This window comes from Alosa alosa, chromosome 17, assembly GCF_017589495.1.
Source record: "Alosa alosa isolate M-15738 ecotype Scorff River chromosome 17, AALO_Geno_1.1, whole genome shotgun sequence".
Classification (NCBI taxonomy): Eukaryota; Metazoa; Chordata; class Actinopteri; order Clupeiformes; family Clupeidae; genus Alosa; species Alosa alosa.
This window is the reverse complement of record NC_063205.1, coordinates 8,799,697-8,822,939: the sequence shown is the minus strand read 5'-3', so window position 1 is coordinate 8,822,939 and position 23,243 is coordinate 8,799,697. Positions and strand designations below refer to the sequence as shown.

Sequence of the window (23,243 nt, the reverse complement as noted above, 5' to 3'; positions counted from 1 at the left end):
TCGGTTCTCACGTAATCAATAAAGTGAACATGACACAAAGAGCCAGCTTCACTCAATTGTTTGTTGTCTTTGACTTGCATTATCTACTGTATACAGCGGGGAAAATATTGGACACAGCGGGGAAAGTATTGGACACATCAACAAGTATACTTCCAATGAAATTTTCACCAGACATTAGAATTAACTCAGATAATCCACTCATATAAAAAAATCCAAACATTAATGTCCATAGGTAGAGTTATGTGTAATAAAGTGGAATGACACAGGAAAAAAGTATTGAACACGCCTGCTGAAATTTCTTAAATACTTTGTGGAAAAGCCTTTATTCGTGATGACAGCTTCAAGGCATTTTCTGTATGATGAAACTAATCAGTCACAGTATTCTGGTGTGAGTTTGGCCCATTCTTTAAAACAGATAGTCCTTTAATATTGAATATTTCAGGGGTCCCTCTTGTGAATCCTGATCTTTAGTTAACTTTTTAGTTAAAACTGTTCAATTGAATTGAAGTCAGGGCCTCGATTTCCTTTCTCTGAAACCAATTGAGAGCTTCCTTTGCTGAATGGTTTGGATCATTGTCCTGCTGGAAGGTCTAGCCATGTCTCATCCTCATCATCCTGGTGGAAGTAAAGATTCTCCCAGAACAATGACTCCATTCATCATTCCTTCAACTGTATGAAGTCTGCTAGTGCCATGAGATGCAAAACAGCCCACACCATGATTCCACCACCTCCAAACCTCACTGTTGGTATGGTATTTTTAGGGTGATGCACAGTGCCATTTCTCCTCCAAATATGGTGTGTAGTATGACATCTGAAAAGTTCAATTTTGCTCTTGCCTGACCAGAATACATTCTCTCAGTATTTCATAGGATTGTTCAAATGTTGTGTAGCAAACTTTCAACAAGCTTTGACATGTTTTTCTTCAGCAATAGTCATGCGGGATGAGCGTGCATAGAGGCCATGGCGGTGGAGTGCATTACCTATGATTTTCTCTGTAACAATTGTACCTGCTGCCTTCAAATCTTTCTGGAGTTTTCTCAGAGTAGTCCTTGGCTCTTCTGACTATCCTTCTGACTTCCTGGTCAGAAATCTTGCAAGGAGATCCTGTGCATGGCCAGTTGATGATGCAGTGATGTTTCTTCCACTTGCAGATAATGGCTCCAATATTGCTTGCTGGATGATTCTGAAGTTTTGAAGTGCATCTGTAACCAGTTCCATTGATATGTTTTGCAACAATAAGGTTGCAAAGGTCTTGGGAGAGCTCTTTGCCTTTACCCATCATGAAATGTTTCTTGTGTGACACCTTGGTAATAAAAAACCTTTTTATAGCCCACCAGTATGTACTAACCCATCTTATATCAATTTGCACAGACAGGAGGGACAATTTCTCTAACTACTTATAGATTCCAGTTTGTTCCTTGTCATTCCTCGCCTTTGTGTACTGCTTTTTCTTAGCGTGTTCAATACTTTTTCCCTGTGCCATTCCACTTTTTTACTCATAACACTACTTAGACATTAATGTTTGGATTTTTATATATGTGTGGATTACCTAAGTTAATACTAATGAAAATTTCATGCGAATAGCCTCACTGGAAGTATACTTACTGAAAAAAAATGTTGACGTGTTCAATACTTATTTTCCCCGCTGTAACAGAGACCCTGCTCAAATATCATTTTTACCATGACATTTACACCATGACATTGCGTTACTGAAAAAACCTAAGACATTCAGTCCTTTTACAACATTTCCTAAGTGACCAGTTTGAAGGACAGAGTGGGAAGAATTATTCACAGTCTGTACCTTCTGATGCTTTGATGCATGCAGTAGCCATAGCAATACCAAAATAATGCCAAACAGACCTTTCTAGCACCTGCAGTCGCAGCATCTGTTAAAGCTGCATGGAAATCTGTGAAAATACCTGTGAAAGTGTTGCACAGAGACACTGTAGCAGCTCTTGGAAACAAGCCTTCACTTCCATACAGGATAAAGGATAAGGGATTATATATGATATAGATCTAAAGAATGGGGATGTTTGGCCGTGAAAGTGTTGTCACGGCGACGCTGACCACACACATGCATGTGTATAGTGACCTGTGTGTGCATGCTGAGCTTCAGGAAAGAAAGATGACAGTGCTCTGTGAGCTCATGGGAAAAGCATGCACACATAGGGTACATGACACACACACACACACACGCACACACACACGCGTACACACACACACACATACACAAAGAGAGAGAGAAAGGTAACCTCAGACACACCAGGTATAAAAGGGAGAGGTACAGCAATTTGTTAAAATGAAAGGAAATTTAAAGTCTTCCACTGATAGTTGCAGTCCTGGTTATTTATTACAGTACCTGAAAGAGTAATTGCTGGGGAACTTGTCCTTACGGCGCAGTGTGCAGTTGGAGTGTGTGTGTGTGTGTGTGTGTGTGTGTGTGTCGGTACGTTTCCCATTTTTTTGTTTGACCCACCTGCTCATTTGAAACAGTGCCAACCCGCTACAATTTAAAACTAGGCTGCACTACACCTCCTACTAAATGGACTTTGCTCCAACTTTATTTTTAAAAAACAGCGGCAGCGCACTCTGATTACTGCTCCTATCTCATCTCTAAACTACCTCATGAACGTCTGAGTCCCTCCGGCCAGTTCCCCCCCGTTTGTCCTTGGCCGGCCCCGGGCTCCTGTCTAGCCGTCGGCAGGCTGGTTCTGGGCAGGAGCAGCAGGGGCCGGCTCAGCGGTCTTGCGGCCCGAGGGGATAGGGGGCAGGACGGGCTTGGCGTTGGAGCCGGGCCTGGTGGGGTAGGAAGTTACGGTGGGGGAGAGGTGCTCGGGGACGCCGCCGCGGGGGGCAGTGGGGGTCAGACCGTACTCAGAGGGATCTGCGGTAGAGAATCAGAGTTACAGATCAGCGACAAACAGCACTAGCGCATACTGTACGTCTCCTCCACAAAACACAAAGCCCTCTGCCCCTACAACATAAACAAGGAGTAGAGAATGTATAGGATGTAGGATTTCTAAGATAAAGCTTAGAAATCCTAGTTTAGTTCAGTTTAGTGATATAAACAAATACTACACTTAAGATCTAGGGAGCCCATATCATTTTATTACCACAGGGCTCATAAGGCCTTGGCCCATATGCCCATAAATAAGATTTACAAAATGCATGAATTCCTGGGCAATCAAAGAAGAATATCCTCCTATACCTGCTATAATACCAAAAAACTCCAGTCCAGTGCTGTTCTTGTTGCTTTTATGCACCAGCGTATGGTACAACATGATATCACCACATGGGAGCTCAAGTTAATTTGATGATTTGACTCACAAGAACCTTTGCAGGCACCCCAGTTCTAATTAGCGTTCTAACCTTCAGCATAATAGGGGGTAAATGGCACCGCAACTGTCCTACTTCCTGACCAAAGCTTTTTAGGAGAGTGGCGACATTTATTGGACAATTACCCAGGAGCCACAGGGACAAAAAGAAGGAGTTGAGGAAGAGTCTTAAAGCAGGGCACCCCCTCTGAGAGAGGAGAGAGTGGAGGAGTGAGAGAGGACACAGGAAGTGCTGGAGGGACAGAGGAGGACAGAGGAGGACGCTGCTCACCTCGGACTGTGTCCAGGTCTTGGTGCACAAGCGCGGAGATGTCCAGGGGCTCCACGGCGGCCAGCCCGGAGCCCACGTCCGAGCCCAGGTCCGAGCCCCTGGCCGCGGGGCTGGCGGCTGAGAACGCTCCGGCCGAGCTGCGCATGGACAGGCCCGAACTGGCGCGGGATTCCTCCGAACTGAAGGGACGGAGAGAGAGGGAGAGAGAGAAAGAGAGAATGAGTGTGTGTGTGGGGGGTTCTGGGAGAGAGGAGGAAAGAGAGTGACACTGACACAGGATAGCAAAGTAAAGAAAGACACAACAGACTAACAGATCGATAGAAATCTGCAGAACACAGACGGAGAACTGCGACAGAGGTTTGGTAAGCGGCTCAGAACAAATCTGACATGTGAAAGGACTTTTAACTCCACCGGCACCACCTCCGCTTCCCCCACTTACGGTGTTGTCAGCAAAACATCGGGCTGCGGATCCAAACGATGACAGAGCACGGCCATAATCTCATCATAAAACCCCCTCTTCCATATCTATTATCTCAGCCGCCTCGTGCCAACTGCGCATGAGGAGGAGGAGGAGGAGGAGGAACAGAGGGCTGAAGTGTCTCTCTTGCATCTGTGGCTTGTTAGACTCTATTAGGAGTTTTTAAGAAGCACTCTCATTGTTTGGTCGACAGCCAATTAGACACACAGCTTTAGCGGAAGGGACCAGGGAAGGGTGTGTGTGTGTGTGTGTGTGTGTGTGTGTGTGTGTGTGTGTGTGGTGTCTTTATTGAAGTATGCCACAATCTTGTCTCATAGTGCTCTTATAAAGCTGGCGCTCGTCAGGCGGACGAGAGCACATGGTGGCTGAGCGGCACCTGCCCACAGGACTTCCCCCAAGTAGGCTCCATTAAGAAGCCAACCGCTCTGAGAGTCACAGTCATTTATGCCCATTTGTCTCGGTCTCCTGGGCTGCCAGTAAACGAAATACATCAATGCATAAATAAAATAAAGTATTCACAAGCCTGGGTGCCGCTTCCCAGCACTGGTGAGTGACTTGCATGTGATTAAATGGCAATTTTCCAAAAGATGTTACACGCTACTCATAATCGCTGTAGGCTGCCGAGTTGTGTGTTGGGAGGTGATGGTGGTGTGGTGGTAGTGGGGGGTCCCAGAAGAGGAGCAAAGCATCAAACTGTTAACACAATTAAGAGTGTTGTGTTTGCTTTTAGGGGCCAAGCCCCAGCAGAATGCAGAACACACGCCCGCGTGCCTCAAGGCGACAGGGGCCTCTCGCCGCTGTACCCGCATCGGAACACACGTCGAGCAAATTACACAGCAGCTCCTGAACAACCCTGGGGAGACGCACATTTCAGCGGCCGCGCTCCACGGGCCAACCAGGCGAGTGGTGGAGACCTGCAGCCTGTCTTTTAATTTTGTTGCTGGTTGAGTTTACACAGAGGAAAGGCACAATGCAGGGCGGAGAGGAGGAAGGTCGTAAATCTGAATTTATGAGTGCCATGACACATCCCCAGACTATGATTGGTTGTGAGAGGGGAGGGTGGGGGTGGGGGTGGGGGCATATGTCCTGCTTCTGTGAGCTGAGAGATTTTAACTCTCTACAGGGAAAGAGAGTTCTAGCCAACATATGCACTCACATATCAGAGAATTAGCACAGGCAAATGCAGCAGAACTGGTATGTATAACGTGCTGCCCAACTCTCTCATCTAAATTTAATACTATTTCAAGGAGCTTCTGAGTTTTAATAATTCAGAAATGATTTAATTATCAGTATTCAGTAAAGTATTACACTTAAAAATAATTTAATAATGTGAATGCAATTCTTAATTTTTAAAACAGAGTGACTTTTCTCTGTATTCCCTTTCAGTCTTGCCTAAGAGTAGTCCTTGTAAGAGTACCACTAAATACAAGAGTATTAGGGAAACAGTAGTTCAACAATTAAAAAGCATTAGCAATCTGCAAATCTAGCAAACAAACAGTCTGAATGCATCCTTTAGACAACGGAGGTGATGGAACGAGTTTCAGAGGATGAACAACTGAGAAGCAGGGGGTGAGATGAGGAGAGGTGAGGTGAGCGGAGGATGAGAGGAGAGGTGTCCAGTGTTCAGGTGGACATTCACTGACCTGCTGTCCTCGCCAGGGTTGGCCAGGTTGCTTCCTGCATGTCGCCGTGGAGAGGCCAATGATGATGGTGCTGTGTGAGCACACCTGCACACACACACACACACACAAACCCACACACACACACCCACACCCACACCCACACACACATACACACACACACGCAGACACACACACACCACAAACACATATTCACACACAAACACACACACACACCCACACCCACACCCACACACACACCCACACACACATACATGTACACATGTACACACACACACACACACACCACACACACACCCCACACATATTCACACACAAACACACCCACACACCCACACCCACACACACATACACACAGACCCACACACACACACACCCACACCCACACACATACACACCCACACCCACACCCACACACACACATACATGTACACATGTACACACACACATATTCACACACACCCACAACCACACACACACACACCACAAACACATATTCACACACACACACACATATTCACACACACCCACACCCACACACACACACACACCACACACACATATTCACACACACACACCCACACACACACACACACACACACCACACACACATATTCACACACACACACACACACATTCAGGTGAAACCATATTATTGGACAGAGAAGAAGTGGAAAGTTAGTTGCAAGCGACGTGCAGCTTACACTATGACACTTGCAAACAGATAAAGCCCAACCCACTTCAGAAAACATCTTCATCTTCATCTGACAACACGCGCTGCAAATTCAGACAACATTTACATTTCAGAAACGCGCTGCAAAATTCACAACACAGTTGAGTTGGGAATATTGCAGCGCGTTTCTGAATTGCTGTTGTGAATTGGCAGCTCGTTTCTGAAATGTAAATGTTTTCTGAATTTGCAGCGCGTTTTTTAAATGATGTGCACTTGTCAAATGAAGATGAAGATGTTTTCTGAAGTTCTTTGTGTTTTGTCTATTTGCATGTGTTTTGTTGATTTGCATCTGTTGTCATAAATTGCATGTCGTTTGCACCTGTCGGCCACCATACTGAGCCGTGCTAATCATTACTTGAATTATGAGGACATGTGCTACCAGCTTGTGCTTCCTCATAGAGTAGTGCGCAAACCGATGAAATGTCTCTGTCATACACCCCCTGCACAGTGGCAGTGGCAATCACAAACCCATGACTCCTCATGCAGCCTGTTGAATGTACTGTATGACCCGGAGCACGAGAGGATGCTTCATGTGAGCGGCTAAAAGCGACCCTCGATTTGCTCACTTCAGCCTCTGATATTTGCTCAGACTACACAAGCAAAAGGTGTGCCTGTGGAAAGGTTAGATCATTCACTCTGGCAGCTAAGAAGGGGGTGTCACGGAAAACTAATGGCAAGAATAAAGAAATAAATAGATCAGGGTAAATGGCAGCAATAAAAAGCCTGGAAAGAGACACAGCTCCCGCCTTCCTCATTTTGCCCTCGAGGTTCAACCACTTGCACGCACGTACAGTATTACTGAGTGTTGCAATGCAGTGAGTGTGCCAACCGAACACTAAGAGCATGACCTCATGGCAAAAGCAGACGAGAGGCAGGTCAAAAGGTGGCCCTTCTGCCCTCATACCAGACAAAAGGTAGTGTGTGTGTGTGTGTGTGTGTGTGTGTGTGTGTGTGAGATGCGCTACCTCTTGAAGAGCTGAGAGTACGCTGCTGGACTCTTCCCCATAAGAGCCTCTCGAACCATCTGTCTGCGTCTGGAGATGGAGGCCTGCTCCTGCAAACATACCAAAACAAACAAACAAACAAACAGTCCGACTTTTTTCCATTTTTCTGTTCTGAAAACAAGCCTATGATGAAAATGAGTACAGTTGGTACTTGATACTTGGTATCCCATTATATTCTACAGTACACTACAAAGTATGGTTATGGTTATGGTTATGGTTATGATTATGGTTATGGATTTGGCAGACGCCTTTGTCCAAAGCGACACACAAATACAAAACAACAAAAATAAAACAATAATGTCCATTCAATCAATAATATAAAAACAATGACATGGTAAGACTACATTTAGGAGAATATCAATAATAAACAATAATGTCAAATTAATCAACAGCCTAATGAAAATAAAACAATATTATACAAACAATTACACATAAGAAGCGCTTAAACAACTAAGTACATGTTGAACAGGAATGTCTTTAGCCCCCTCTTAAACGACCCAAAACTGGGCAACTCATTCCACCAACATGGAACCACTAAGGAATAGAGTCTTCAGTTAGACCTAGTTTTTATGACTGGTCGACATAACAGGCTCATCAGAAGACTGCAGTGGGCGGTTGTGGATGTAAGGCTTGATTATTGAATTAAAACAATTAGGAGCAGATCCAGTCAGTGTCCTATAGGCCAAAGTGAGAGATTTAAATTTAATTCTGGCTACTGTAGGGAGCCAATGGAGAGTAACTAGGAGAGGAGTTACGATGTGTCCTCTTTGGCTGATTGAAGACCAGGCGTGCTCCAGCATTCTGAATCAGCTGTAATGAACTTATTACACAAGCGGGTAAGCCAGCTAATAGTGAAAGTAGGTCACATAATAAGTCAAAGTAAGAGTGAATATAAATATGTGACAGTATGCATATATTATATATTCGTATTTGAATGAGTATGTCGTTGAACTTGAGCAGAGTGAGCAGTGCTGAGTGGTGCTGGTGCGTGACTCACGGCGGAGGTCTTGTGGGGGGTGAGTTCGGCCTGCAGCTTGCTGCGGTAGTTGGTGCTGTGGGAGAGGGGGAAGTCTGTGTCCGGGGAGCCCGGGCTCTTGGCACTGAGCTCTGCCCTGGAGTAGAGCGATGGCTCCTTCAGGCGGTCCACCACCAGGGAGTCACCGGTAATCGCTCCTGAGCCGCAACACACAACAACCAGACATAGCAACCAGGGCATTCCAAATTACGCTTCATTAACTCAAATATACCAAAATAACACTGCAGGGGGAAATGGTGAGGGAATGGGGGGCCCTGGTTGAGGTGAGACCCTCACCTGTGGAGGTGCGCTCAGGAGTGGGTGTGGTGGCGAGTCCTCCGTCCTGCTCCATCAGACCCAGGTAATCCCGCACCAACTGCCTGAGGGTCTGGTAGGCCTCCTTACGGTCATCTGCAATGGAGCCCCATGTGCTTAGACACACTCCTATGTGTTTGGGGCAGCTGACACAAATTATTCATGCATTCTTTTCTCACTTTGCGAACCAACTTTCTTAACACACCAGTGTTTGGGTGTCTATTGGCACCAGCTAGTCAGTGTTTGGGTGTCTATAGGCACCGGCTAGTCAGTGTATGGATGTCTACTGTCACCAGCTAGTGGAGCAGTAGGAATTCACATTTAAAGCTCAAATAATCCAAGTAGTTTAAATTAAACAGTACTAGTATCCCACATAGTTCACTCATGGAAATGTACCATATTTTGATGTTCATTTGCGAATAGTTAATTAATGATCTGATTTAGTATATTAGTATATACACTAATTAACTTTTTGGAGCATCTGGATGCACTTTATCTCACTAAATATGCTAAATATTCCCAGTTGTCTGATCGTGCAAATTCTTTAGATGGGAATGCTGATTCTACCTACCACAGACGATGACGTTGTCGAAGAATCCCGGCTTGTCTCTGTTGACACTGCTGTACGCGTCGATGCGGGCGACAGCGCACTCGATCTGCGCCTGCGTGTAGAGGCATCGGGCCCTCAGGCACCTGGTATAGGTCTCCACACAGGTGGGGATCAGCAGGATGTAGCGCGGCTCAAAGTAGGATTTCTTTAGACTGTACACACCCTGAAGGTCAACACACGCACACACACACACACACACACACACACACACACACACACACACACACGCTTTGTGCATGAGCCCCAGGCGACAAGCTCTTAGGATGGATGTGTGTGTGTGTGTGTGTTGTGTGTGTGCGTGTAGAAGTGACTATACTGTACCTCCAGTTCCATGTGTACAACGCAGGCCAAGCCCTCTCTGGCCACACTTTCTATGGCCTCCAGGGACAGGCCATACCAGTGACCTCCATACTGCATGGTCTGGATGAACTTACCCTGAGAGGGGGAAAGAAAGAGTGAAAGAAACAGAGAAAGAGAAAGAGAGAGAGAGAAAGAGAGAGAGAGACAGTAGACAGACAACACAAAGCGAGCTCAACGATGTGCCAGTTGACAGGAGCCATCTCAAAGTTGTATCCCCAACATTCTATAGGTACTTTGCATTCCACTGATGTTCTAGATGCTTCCAAGGAGATTAACTTACGGTGCAGTACGGCCCCTACAATACCTGACCCCCGGCGAGGGGCGAACTCTTGAACCCTGTAGGCACGGAAAGGACCCCTTCTCAGCACGACCTCACCTTTGACCCCGGCAGCTACCTGCAGCTGGGCCCACTTATACGCAGCGCTACAATTCATCACCAGAGCAAGAAGTAGCCCTCCAGCTCTCTTCACGGGCCTGTGCTACAGAGACTTAAAAGAGATTTATGGACAGTGCGCTCCTACACACCTCCCCTAACGGCCATCACATGCTCTCCACAGATGGTACAATCTGCTGCGTGCGCGCACACACACACACACACACACCGACACACACTCACACACACACACACACACACACTCACACACACCGACACACACACACACACACACACAGGTACACACACACAAACACAAACACAAAGGTCGTACCCCACATTTCAGTGTACTACAGTGTACTAGATACATCCTTAAACAACCACACTAGGGTCAGAGTGGGCAGGTGACCACACGTGAGTGCCATACATGAGCGTGTATGTGTGTGTGTGTGTGTGTGTGTGTGTGTGTGTGTATGTGTGTGTGTGTGTGTGTGTGTGTGTGTGTGTGTATGTGAATGCGTGTGTGTGTGTGTGTGTGTGTGTGTGTGTGTGTGTGTATGTGTGTGTGTGTGTGTGTGTATGTGTATGTGTGTGTGTGTATGTGTATGTGTGTGAGTGTGTGTGTGTGTGTGTGTGTGTGTGTGTGTGTGTGTGTGTGTGCATAGGCACAGGTATGCCTGCATTAAATAGTGGGGCCCATCTGCCGGCTCCTGATAGGGCGGCGTGCGCCTCCGTCTCATACCGAGCAGAGACACTTCCGCTCCGCTTTCAGCACGCGCTTCTGATCGCACATCAAAGGGCTTCCTCCTCTAAATCACCCAGCCACCCCCGATTTATCAAACCACACTGGACTTATATAATCGGCCCTTTAAAGAAGGGGAGGAGGAGGAGGAGGAGGAGGAGGAGGGGGGGGAGGAGGAGGAAGAGCAGGGCCCAGACGGGGAGTTGAAAGCAAACCCGGGCAGGCATTCTCGAAAGCACCTAAGGGTCCTCGGGGAGAGCAAATCTGGGACACATCCCTCCCTCTCCTACAAATATTTGGTAGCTGCTCGGCTTTGAAGAGCCCAACACACTAAAACACCTTACAATGCACTTTTGCCAAGTCGACAGAAGCGCGAGCACACACACACGCGCACGCACACACACACACACACACACCACACACACACACACACACACACACACACACACACACACACACACACACACACACACACACACACACACACACACACACACAGGCGATAAAAGTGTTTTTAAGTTGGAGGATTCAGAGAGAGTGTGGGAAGTAAAGCACCAGCATACTTGGCAAATCTCAAGAAGGCGGCAGCTGCTGCTTGTGGAAGAGTCAATATTTCCGGTTCATATACAATTTGTGAAATGGCTGCCAATTTCTTTTACACATGTAAATGTTAATGACTACACATTCTACTCCAGACAAGACTGAACAGGTATAGAGGCTTCACAACAGAACAGAAAAGCACAGTGTCAATGGCAACAAGAGCATTATTAGGATACATACATCATTCATCAGCTATCTTGAAAAAGTACTATTGAACAAAAATGCAGTTAAGTGTTTAGCATTAGTTTACGTGATTGTAGAGTGTAAACATCGACCAACCATATGAATCATGTGGCGGAACTCTTCCTCTGTGATAAAGTGGTAGTCAGATCCATTCTCCTCCCCAAAGTAGGGCCCCCTTGTGGTGTGGCAAGCACTGCAGACATAGAAACCACCTGTATCAGACGTCAAACTGACCGGCTGGTATAACTAATATGTGATGAAGAGTTTGGAGATTTGGAGACTATATGACAACATGTGGCTCCATTGGCTACAGTGGGACTGCACTGCACTGACACACACTTGATAAAGCACACAAGCTGGAATAAACCACGAAACCATGAGCACATGCACACACACATACGCACCCTTACACACACACACACACCACACACACACACACACACACACACACACACACACACACACACACACACACTCACACACACACACACACACACACACACACACACACACACACACACACACACACACACACACACACACACACACACACACACACACCTCACACACTCTGCTGCAGGCATGTTCTCCCACTGCATTCAGTGGCTTGGTAATTTATGGAAGATAAATATGTGAACTATTCCTGGTGTAACCTTTACTAACAGTGGGGGGCAGAGAGCATCATCCTGCAGGTTAAGAATGCCCAGAGTCCTCCATTAAAAGCCCATTTCACAAAGATGGCAGGTGTGCCCCTACGTGTGTGTGCGTAGGTGTGTGTTGTCATGCAAGTGTACCACATATGAATGTGTGCGTGTGTGTAGGTCCAGTCTCCCTTATGCCTCCATTAAATTTACAGTATGTGGCCAGCTTTCATTTATCCACAAAAAGGCTTGTTATTCTTTATGGGCCATAATGTAGATTTATGCGCTACATGGGCCAGTGGCCATATGCTGCATCTGGACAATGAGATGTGCTGAGCAGGGGCAGCTCTATCCAAGACCGTAAACACACTGAGCCGGTGAGACACAGACAGACATGGACTGTATGTGTGTGTGTGTGTGTATCTGTAGAGAGAGAGAACGACAGAGACTGAGAGAAATAACATTAGGTCAGATGTCGTGTCAGTGGAAATGGCGATCTTTGTGAGCCATGTCACATACCAAAGGGTAAAGCCCTTTTTATGTATCTATCTGACATAACCATCCTGAGATATGACTGTGAACGCAGGGTTAAAGCAGTCATGTTCAGGTTACATATGACCGTGTTCATATGACTCTCCTCTGACTCCCTTCACCTGATCTGGGCGCATTGAGGAGGGTGGGGGCCGCTCCAGGGACTCACCCATAACCGAAGAAGTCGCTGAACTCCTGACACAGCTTGTGGGCCAGCTCTCGCTTGCCACAGGCCTGCGGGCCGGTGAGGACCAGCATGGGGTACGGAGTGTCCAGCCCGGGCAGCGTGCTGAACAACGGGAGAGAGGGGTCACATTAAAACACGGACGACTGACCTTAACTCACAAGGGCCTGCAGGACGGCACAAGGTTACACACGCTAACCTGTTTCTGGACCCATATGTGAAAACCCCCCCTATCACCCACACAGCGTAATCAGTGTGCTATTTATTAACATTCTGACAGCATGCATACATTTGTGTCTCAAATGGTATGGACTCCAAATAAGGTCACAACCTAACAGATTTATTTTGCTGACACAAAAGGAACGATGACATACAGTAGTCAATGTTCAAAGTTCAAATAAAGTTAGCCATGCTGGTATTAAATACAATGTATAGGTATTCATATCTGCATATATGCACTATCATCTCACACAAGTGCATAACTCTCATAACACTATAATTCCATACGCTTCTTTTTTAAACAACTCGAGAGCTCAAGAAAAAAGACTATTATGTTGATCATGCTCTCAAGTCTGCCAAAATGGCAAGACTCTGTAAGCATGTACTGTCTTCAAAAGCACACGGTGTCTACTTTAGATGAAGTATAATTTCACAAAAATAGTAGTTATTCACGTCAGACTGAAAATAACTAATATCAACAATTGTCTAATCAATAGTAAATATATTGGAGTAGTTTGGCTGTCAATGTTTTATCTGAAAGGAATGAAGTAGTAGCAATTTGCAAAAGTATCAAACTGTCTGGTAAAATTACAAGCTTCAGTCTCCATGTGAATGGATTTTAGAATGTGAATCTTGGTGTTGAGAAATGTGCCGTATTATCAGAGAAAATTGCAACAAAGTTCAATGAAGACAAAATGCATAACTAGCAATAGATGCCGAGCACATCTACTCACAAAAATTAATAGTTAATGACTAATTAATATAGCTATTTCTGTGTCACACTGTAATTAGATATTTGGTAATTATGCAGTTAGTCATACTGAACAGCGTAGGCTTATTCATATAAGACTGTGCAATGCTTTCACAGTTTATTTGAGACATCAATCATCATCACAATATGCACAAGAACAATAACTAAGTAAAGATCATGCTGTCATAACTTAACAATAGGCAAGGCCTTTGGTACAATTAATGACAGTGACCTTGTTGGCAGGCATGTAATATAAACTTTACTTGACAGTTAAGAATCGGATAAAAAAACCTAACTTCAACATTAAACAAAGCGCTTAATGAGGGTTGATGAGAAAGGGCACTGAGTGTTCATCTTTAAAAAAAATAAAATATAAAAAAGACTCATCTCCTGCGGAGGAACCTGGGGAGATGTAACTCAGCAGGCAGGTAATGAGGACTCCTGTGGACTCACCTGTCCAGGATGACCTGGGGCTGCATGAGCTGGTACACCACGTGGGTCATATGATCCCTGGCAGCCACCACCTCAGGGGGTGGGTCGTACTTATTGACCGATGACACCTGTGGGGGTCGGACAGCCCGCAGCAGTGGTGGACGAGGAAGAGGGTGAAGAGGTGAGGAGGAGGAGGAGGAGGAGAAGAGGAGGAAGAAAGGGCGTTTGAAGACTGGCAGAGGTCACGTCCGGCTTCATACCGAGCCTGAGATTACATATTCTGGTGCCGAGGAGACCCCAGTGAAAATAGCCAACAGGCAAGTCATTATCTGACACCTTCCTGGCTTCCTGGGGCTGCTAAATTAACTTAGAAAAGTGGGGAACTACACCGAACGTCAAATCTTTCTGCTAGAGACACCACTACAAGAAAAGGTTTAAATAGAGATGAAGACCTGATAGGTAAAGAGGAAACCAGGTTTTTTGGTGGGCAAGGCAAGCATAATACTAAAACATGATCAGACAGACCTACAGCATTTCAGTCTGTGTCAACATTTCATGGTGTAACCAATAACAACCCTCATGTATACAAAGCATGAAGAACCTCCAGAACACACACTCTGTACCTTCTCCTCGACCGTCACCATCTGCTCATCCAGGCCTGTGAGGTGCTGGAGCAGGAAGATCACAGCCAGCCGATAGTCCGGCTGATCCTGGACGGAGTGGAGGAGAGAGGGGGACACTGCGGTGAGAGAGACTGGACAGGGAGAGACCACTGTGACTGGAGGGAGGGAATGAGAGGAGGGGGGTGAGGAGCTTAACCTGGACTGGGTTCCTCTTCAGATTGAGCTCTCGCAGTAACTGCAGGTCATGGACATGGGTGGCTTCCTTGATCTCACTGATCTGCATTGGTGTAAGGGAATATAAGGGAATATAATTACATTCACAGTATAGCCCATGCAGTACAAAAAGAAATATAACCATAAGCCATAAGTAAAATGTATATTTCATATACATTGGCGTATTACCCATTACTAACCCACTACTTCATCTGGACATATAGGCAAAATGCTGTTCTTGACAGCCTTAAAAATAGGCTGCATATTTCAAACATGAATTTATTAAAAAATCACTTCACACGTGTTCATATGAAGTACTACAGTCATTGCTATTCTGAGAGTGTGACTTGGCACTGACTCAATCATTATAGCACAACATAAATGTATCCAGCTCTGGAAAAGATCTACCTTAATCACTACTATGGGTTCAGAGGCAGAACAGGCAGAACTAATATGTTACTTATGTGTGGGAGAGTGGAGAGAGCTGTAAGGGAAGAGTGAAGAGGCTCAAAACGGACCTGGTTTCTCTCAAGGTTGATGGAGCCCAGGAGGTGGAGGTTCTGCAGGCCCGACAGGCTCTGGATTCGGTTGCAGGCCAAGTCCAACACCTGGAGGGTCCACAGGGGCTGCAGGTTCTCAATGGTCTGGATCAGATTACCCCTCTGGGTGACACACCACCCGTCATCCCGACACACACACACACACACACACACACACACACACACACACACACACACACACACACACACACACACACACACACACACACACACACACACACACACACACATGTCATGCCAAGACAAGATAAGGCTGCAACACACCCAGATGACACACACACACACACACACACACACACACACACACACAGACACACACACACACATACATACACTCAGTCACAGACTTATTTTAACTCAAGTGCTTTGTGCCCTGTGTTTAAGTATGTGAAACTTTCCCCTCTGCCAAGTCAGCGAGTGACAGGCCAGCTCCACTCAGCCCTGCCTCCGCTGACAGGTGACGACTGACAGGTGAACAGCTGGCGCCGCGCGCGGGGAGCTGTGCCAACCAGTCGGGAGGCAGCATGCCTCCCCTCCGCCTTCCCCAGCCCACTCTCCTCTGCCAGGGCACATCCCCTTACTCCCCCCCTCCCCCCCTCCTCCTCTGCACCATGCCTGTCATCCAGCTCCAGCTCCAGGCCCTGCCCCCTGAGCTCCGCTCTCCCCGGCAGGGAGAGGCCCCTCAGCGGGGGCTCGTGACCGGTGGAGGCCCCCGGAGGCTCTGGAGCTGGAGTGTGATGGGGTGAGAGGGGGAGGCGGATGACAGCAGCACGCTGCCAAGAGTGTGCCGCCGTGGGAGAGAGGCCGAGAGGGCCAAACTGCACGAGAGAGAGGGAGAGGAGAGGAGAGAGAGAGAGAGAGAGAGAGAGAGAGAGAGAGAGAGAGAGAGAGAGACTCTCTGTGTGTGTGTGTGTGGTAAGAGAGTGTGTGCTGAACGTGGTCCAGCTTCCTTCACTACACCGGCAGCTGGCCCCTGGGGGACCAACGGGCACACGGGCGGTCGGATGGGTGGGTGGAGGATTGCGGCGCCCGTGCTGCTGACGGTGAAGAATCACTTTGATAAAGGACAACATAAACACCCTTGAGTGGAGTGGCAAGGGTCCGGAGGCATGCTGGCTGGCCATATGGTGAGCTTCAGCACCTGTTCGCATTAGCCCTGCCTCAGCCTGTATCTATTTAAGACTGAGTATTAAATTATACGGACTGAATCTCACTGCTGAGGAGAAAGCCTGGAAAACAATTAACACCCCCCACCCCCTTCCAAATAACACACCCATGCTGTCCCAAATACTTCAAAAAGGCTAGCATAAAGGCTAGCATTAGCAGATATGATTGGGAGGGTGTCTTTTTGAAAACAAACAACCATTTAAACTGATGACACCATGGACTAATCTGGATGACAGGTGACACAGTGAATACCAAGGTGATGTGTAAACAAAGGATCTGTGAGAGAAGACACAGCACGTCACCAGGTTAGGCAGAGCCAGTTAATTAGGCCACGGGAGACCCATCATATCATGAACGCTGATTTAAAAAGCATTTTAAAAGTGAACTCTGCAGTCATTTTATACTCTGTAGACTGTAGAGTATAAATACTGCAGAGCTCAATAAGGCTAGCCTTTGATACAAAACACCAAAGGCAAGATTATCCTGCTCACAGAGATGAGTCCAGGTGACATTTACTCGTTAAAAGATGCTAACACTTCACTTCAAAATAGTATAAATAGAGAATAGAAAATAGTTCCCTGCTAACTTTCTTTGATAGTTTCCTGATTGGTTCAATACAATCTAAACTAATTAAGATGGTAGTTTACCATAAGACCTACAAGGATGCTTTTCCTCTGCGTAACTATTCACCGTGATACTACATATGTACCTACAAATCTCAGAAAAGTGATCTCACAAATCTCATATGTCACAAATGTCATAGAAGTGTCATTTTGAAAAAGTAACATGAATGGAGCTGGACTTCACAATACTATTGCAGTAAGGCTGTTGTCATGCCTACCAGGCAGAGCTCTTTCAGTGGCAGGTTGTCCAGGCCACTGATGCGGGAGATCTGGTTGTGTGCCAGGCTGAGGTGGGTGAGGCTGGCACACTTCTCCAGTCCACTGATCTCCTGGAAGTGGTTATCTGAGCGGCGAGGTCAAGTGGCTAACTAGAGAAAACTGGAGGGCCTTTGTGCATGAATCTCGGCAGTGGCCAGAGCTACTGATTCTAGACATCACAGAAGGACTCACCAGCTCAAATACTGTAGCAATCAAGTGGACTGAACTTCAGCAGTCTAAAGGATAAAGGATACAGTCAAGGTTGAGTTTTTTCAGAGAGGAGTAGGCAGACAAGTCCTTCATCTGAGATATCTGGTTGTAGGAGAAATCGACTTCCTGCGACACCCAAACCGTAAATAATTTAAGCACATCAGAGGAACAACACGTGCATTAATTTGACAGCAGTGTCAGCATGCTTAATTATATCAATGACTTCTGCTTCTATCTATAAACTCAAAGGATGAATATTTAGTAGCTGTGAGGTGCTGGTGGAAGCACAGAACACTGGAGGTTTATGATAAGCGTTCAAAGCTGGGCAAAGATACAACTTTGTCTTTTCCTGTCAGTTGAAGGTCCTACCTTGAGATTTTTGGGTGGCTCAAATCCAAAGAAGTCAATGAGTTCGTTGTGTGATGCGTCGAGGATTATGAGGTACGGCATGTGGCTTACACAGGATAGATCTAGCAGTCATACAACATTAGCAGCTTCAGATAACTAAGAGGGATGGGGATGGCAACACTACTCACAACAGTGATTATTCCTTCCCCATGCAACGCCAAAGATGCATGAAGGGCGATGTCAGGAAAATAAGCAAACCAATTCAGGAAGATGCATGAGGCAAATTAATAACATTAATGATCCACCAGAATGAATACCGTTAGCTTACATGACCACAGGCTATACAGATAGATACTGTGGTTTATTGCCTGTATTTTTAAATCAAATTATAGTCATACCTTTTATCTTATTGTATGGAAGTTCTAATTTCTGAAGATGGACATAATTGCAGAGAATGGATATGTTAGACAGACTGCGTCCCTGCAGGCAGATAAAACATAGAATCACAGATTTAATTAAGATTTAAGATTAAGATTTAATTAAGGTCTACATAAAACAGAAATGAAAATACATCGGAGACCAAGACAGTAACACAAATTTAATATAAATCGACCCCAGAGCTCAAAAAGGCTTCCCCTCTCCTTTTCAAAATGGCATAACGTTAGAGCAATGATTTTATAAGCATATTTTTTTTATAGTAGGCTACAGCTGTATGAAATAGCTTGGATTTTCTAATGGGGTGATATATTGAGTTAGGTTTTGGTAAAGCAGATGTAATATGTAATTTGGTGATACAGTGTAGCTGAGCAGGTTCTTATGTGTTCATGATCTTACTGGAATAGAAAGAAACTGGTAGACGTGCTGTAGTCCAGTCGCAGAAAGTCCAAGATTGGATAAACAGTCCGCCACCTCCTCCTCAGTGAGCTCCCCTTTGTTCTTCATCTGGTACAATTAACTCATGATTATTAATACCATTGCTACACTGAGAATCTGTGCAGTCATCGCCTTCATAATCGACAGTTTGTTCTGCAGTGAGACCAACTGCAGCTATCAAGTTATTCATCAAATGAGGAGTTATAGAGCTGGGTAGCCACGGGAAAACATTAGCTAGGCTACATAAACAATCAATAAATGGTGTACCATCTACCTCCATGTGTTTCTCTGCCTGCTCGTCTTCGTCTTCAGATGTAGAAAACGTGTCTGTGTACCTTTGGGGACCCCCAGGTGTGGTTAAAAATGAAGTCACATCCCCGCACTCTTCAGGCAGTGGCCCATGGGGAGTGACAGAGTCGAGTGATACCGGAGAGAATATCGGTGAGTTTCGCGGCAAATACTGGGGTGAAACAGCCGCTGTCATTTTTGTCACATAACATCTACAACTCCTAAAACTGTTTTGTTGTGTTTTCTACACCAAGTATAAAACGTGATGCCTGAACAAGTTAAAAGGATAACGTTTAAGTTACACCCGGTTAGAGGCTAAAGTCAACACCTATCTTGAAGAGCGTCTTTTTCGTTACCTAGTAACCAAACATAGAGATACGAAGGTAATTATGGGATTTGTAGTTTATTTGTCCTTGCTCGCTTGATGGACAGACGTGTGCAGAAAAGCGCTAGTTGCCCAGGAAGTCTTTTTTAAACCAACTTTTTTAAACCAATGGAAAACAAATTAAGTAGACAAACATACAATCGAACACAAACATACTTAAAAAAATAAATACAAATATAGCACACTTGAAGATTTGGAGAGTAAAGATCTGGGCTTTCATCAAACAATGCTAGAAACATGATTTGTTTCATAAATTTATCCCACGTTTTTAAGAATTTTAAAATGAACATCCCTTAAACATATGCAGCTGTCATTCTAATTTATTGTAATTCTGATGATGTAGCTTATGTGATGCTGTCAGTTTGAGTAACAAATTAGTCTTAATAGCACTGCTGAAAAAATAGGTCTCAGGATAGCGTTCACATAGACCACAAAACAGAGAATTGTCATATCATTGTTTATTGTTGCTGTTTTACTCTTTTACACCAACATGGATTGGCAAATCAGTAACTTACAGAATTCAGTGTTATCGGCTAGGTTTCTCCAGGTGATCTCATCCAGGATATTATGTTCATTTCAAGGTTCAAAATAATCCTTTTTAATTAATCCTGCACCACACAGGCACACAAGAAGTACATTCATATATTCATAAAAACAAATTCAATGGACGTCCTAATTAGTGTTGTGCAAAACAAAATGTGGTTCTGTAAGTAATGTCTACACAAAAGATCAACAAAACAAAGTATAGAAATAATATTGAAGCATAACAAAGCCTTTGTTTGACACATACTTGTGCTATATCTGGAAGCAGCCTCCCTCACAGCCCACCCTTTGGGCCTTTGCCTACTCTACCTTTACCCCAGTGAGGCCGTCCATGTTCAGGGTTAAAGGCTTGGCAGTCATACCCTTTTCATACCTCACACGTTGCTCTATCTGCCCTTTTGCCAAAAAAAAAAAAAAAAAATCCTCAACCTGGCTTGACAGCTGTAGAACGCTCTCCTCAAGATTGAAATCAGCGACAGAAATGAAAGATTGTTTGCCTCTCGCTAATCCCTATGGCTGCCCCTACTCCCTCATTGATTTCTGGGGCTGAGTCATTATGATGGATCATTCCGGCACTTTCTGGGAAAAAGCGTCCCTGCCTCGTGCCTGTGTTTTTCTCTTTTTTCTTCCATTTTCTTGACGAGGCTCTCTTTATTCCTTTCTATCTCCCCTTCCATTTTTTCCTGTCTTTTCTTAAGCGCTTTTCTCCACACTTAATGAACTAAAAGATGTCAGGGGAGCACGAGAGACAAATCATTTGTGCCTCTGTGCTGGAGTGTGTGTGTGCACTTGCCTCGGCATCTGCCTGAGCAGGGGGATGCAGTGGCTTTTAAGAGAGGTCCCAAAATTACAGTCGAAGGTGAATTCGCAAGCATCCATTTTGTAAAACCATCCTTGTATGAATTGTGTTTACGCTGCAGCAAGGCCGGCTCTTGCATTCCAAATGAGCCTCTATGCAGCAATGGTCAGCATTGGGAGCCTTTACGGATCAGGTCTTCTCTCCCACCCCTCCCCACTGCCTCAGCTGGAAACTACAGGGGTGAAATGAAGAAGATGAGGAAATTGCCGGAAACAAAGTAGAGGTAGTAAAATCACGTGAGCGAGAAAGTAAAAAACAGAATCTGTGGTTAAACGAGTGCGTGGTTATTTCCATTACCTCATCTCCAGGGTGCGGAGAAAATCACAACCGACATCAACAACAACAACAACAACGACGACGGAAAAAAGAAAAAGTGAGGTGGAGAAGATTCCACTCACCTGATAATAATTCAAATGGTTCTAATCTAGCATTGGCTATTCTGGGCACGGGTGCCGACCGAGAGATACTGAGGAGGGCTGTGATACGGACGCGGCACGGCACGCCGCTGTGATATTACACAGAAAATGAGATGAAGATGGCCCCAAGCCAGAGACATACAGTCCCCCAGTACTAAAAGGTGAAGCCAAGTCCACAGGAGCATGATCTAAGGATTTATCGAGTTAGTGTGTATGTGTGTGTGTGTGTGTGTGTGTGTGTGTTTGTATCTTTAGGCCTTCTTATTAGAGAAATGTTAGGTGCGGTACAAAGTCACTACTGTAGATGCGTATCAGATGAGAAAGTTACTTTCCGGTTCGCTGTGTTAATGCATAAATAAACTGTATGAACAAACAAACAAACAAACAAACAAACACCAGAAGTCAGAAAACTGCATGAAAAGGCATTATCGGAAGAGAGTGATGAGCTGTAATTGGATAAATAAAAGAGTAAGAAAAAAGAAAGAGAGAGAGAGAGGGAGAGAGAGAGAGGAGAAGAGATCTGAGTTTCAGTAACTTGCTGACTCTGTTAAAGCATTGAGTTTCTACGTGTGTGTATTTGAGGGTTATAATTAAAACATTAATAAACACATCCCATCCATTTTATTCATCCATCAGTCCATCCTCTGTGGGGGGGCCTCCATCCACCCCACCCCCTATACAGTGGTGATCTTGTCCACCCCCCTTAGACGGTGGTGATCTTCTTGTCCTTGGTGGCCTGTTTGATGGCCGCTTGCTCACAGATGAGCTCCTTGAGGCGCTGCAGCCGCACGTTCTGGACCGATAGTTCGCCCACGCCCGTCTGGCTCCGGTGCAGTAGGCTCAGCGCGTTGGTGTACTCCAGCTCGGTGTAGCGCACACCTTGGTCCACCACCAGGTTCAGCAGCTCGTCCGGCGTGTTGTAGAGCATCTCGTAGTACTGCCTGTAGGGGGAGACAGAGCGCAGGGCAGAGTTAGAGAGATGTTGAGAAATGAGCGGATACAAGAGAAACAACGGGAGACCGAGTTTGAGTTCAAAAGAAGTGTTCTAGGAGTCCAGAAAATACTGCAAGTGGGGAAGGGCCCTGGGGGGCAATTATGAACTGCACAGTTGCCCTATGAGGGGGAGAGAAAACTCTTAATAGGGCAAACACTGAGATTCGGCGAGATTTTTCAGCATCCTTCAGGGTTGCATTTTCACAATAGCAGCAAAGGTAATGAGAGAGAGGACTGTCCCTTGCTCTTTTTTTACTGGACATGTGACAACTATGACGGCAAGACACAAAATCATTTTCAAATCCAAAAGATTGCCAAAGGAGCACATGGCCCATTCACAGGGATGCCTGTGTTACATCTGGCCATTCTCTCCCCTGCACAAGCTAAAGGGGCCACAAGCCCAAGAGGGAATACAGGTCACCCTGCTGCGGAATAGTTTGATATTTGCACCAATCTGCAGACATAAG

At 45.6% G+C, this 23,243-nt stretch overlaps 2 protein-coding genes across 2 annotated transcripts in view; both read right to left on the bottom strand.

The window, feature by feature from the left end:
* Positions 1-1,691: 1,691 nt before the first annotated feature.
* lrguk (leucine-rich repeats and guanylate kinase domain containing) lies at positions 1,692-19,926 on the bottom strand. Its single transcript, XM_048267253.1, has 20 exons — positions 19,567-19,926; positions 19,254-19,361; positions 18,818-18,899; positions 18,441-18,541; positions 18,116-18,197; positions 17,822-17,946; positions 15,772-15,915; positions 15,237-15,317; positions 15,041-15,127; positions 14,439-14,545; positions 13,001-13,120; positions 11,756-11,852; positions 9,723-9,836; positions 9,363-9,564; positions 8,774-8,887; positions 8,459-8,634; positions 7,423-7,511; positions 5,728-5,811; positions 3,607-3,785; positions 1,692-2,884 (listed from the first exon to the last, which is right to left on the bottom strand). Exons 1-20 carry the CDS (start codon positions 19,774-19,776, stop codon positions 2,691-2,693), a joined length of 2,496 nt encoding a protein of 831 aa, XP_048123210.1. The 5' UTR covers positions 19,777-19,926; the 3' UTR covers positions 1,692-2,690.
* Positions 19,927-20,408: 482 nt separating this feature from the next.
* exoc4 (exocyst complex component 4) overlaps positions 20,409-23,243 on the bottom strand; it is a 113,279-nt gene continuing 110,444 nt past the window's right edge. The window contains exon 18 of the mRNA XM_048267252.1: positions 20,409-22,724. Coding sequence (XP_048123209.1) covers positions 22,487-22,724 — 238 coding nt within the window. The 3' untranslated portion in view covers positions 20,409-22,486. The remainder of the gene's footprint in view (positions 22,725-23,243) is intronic.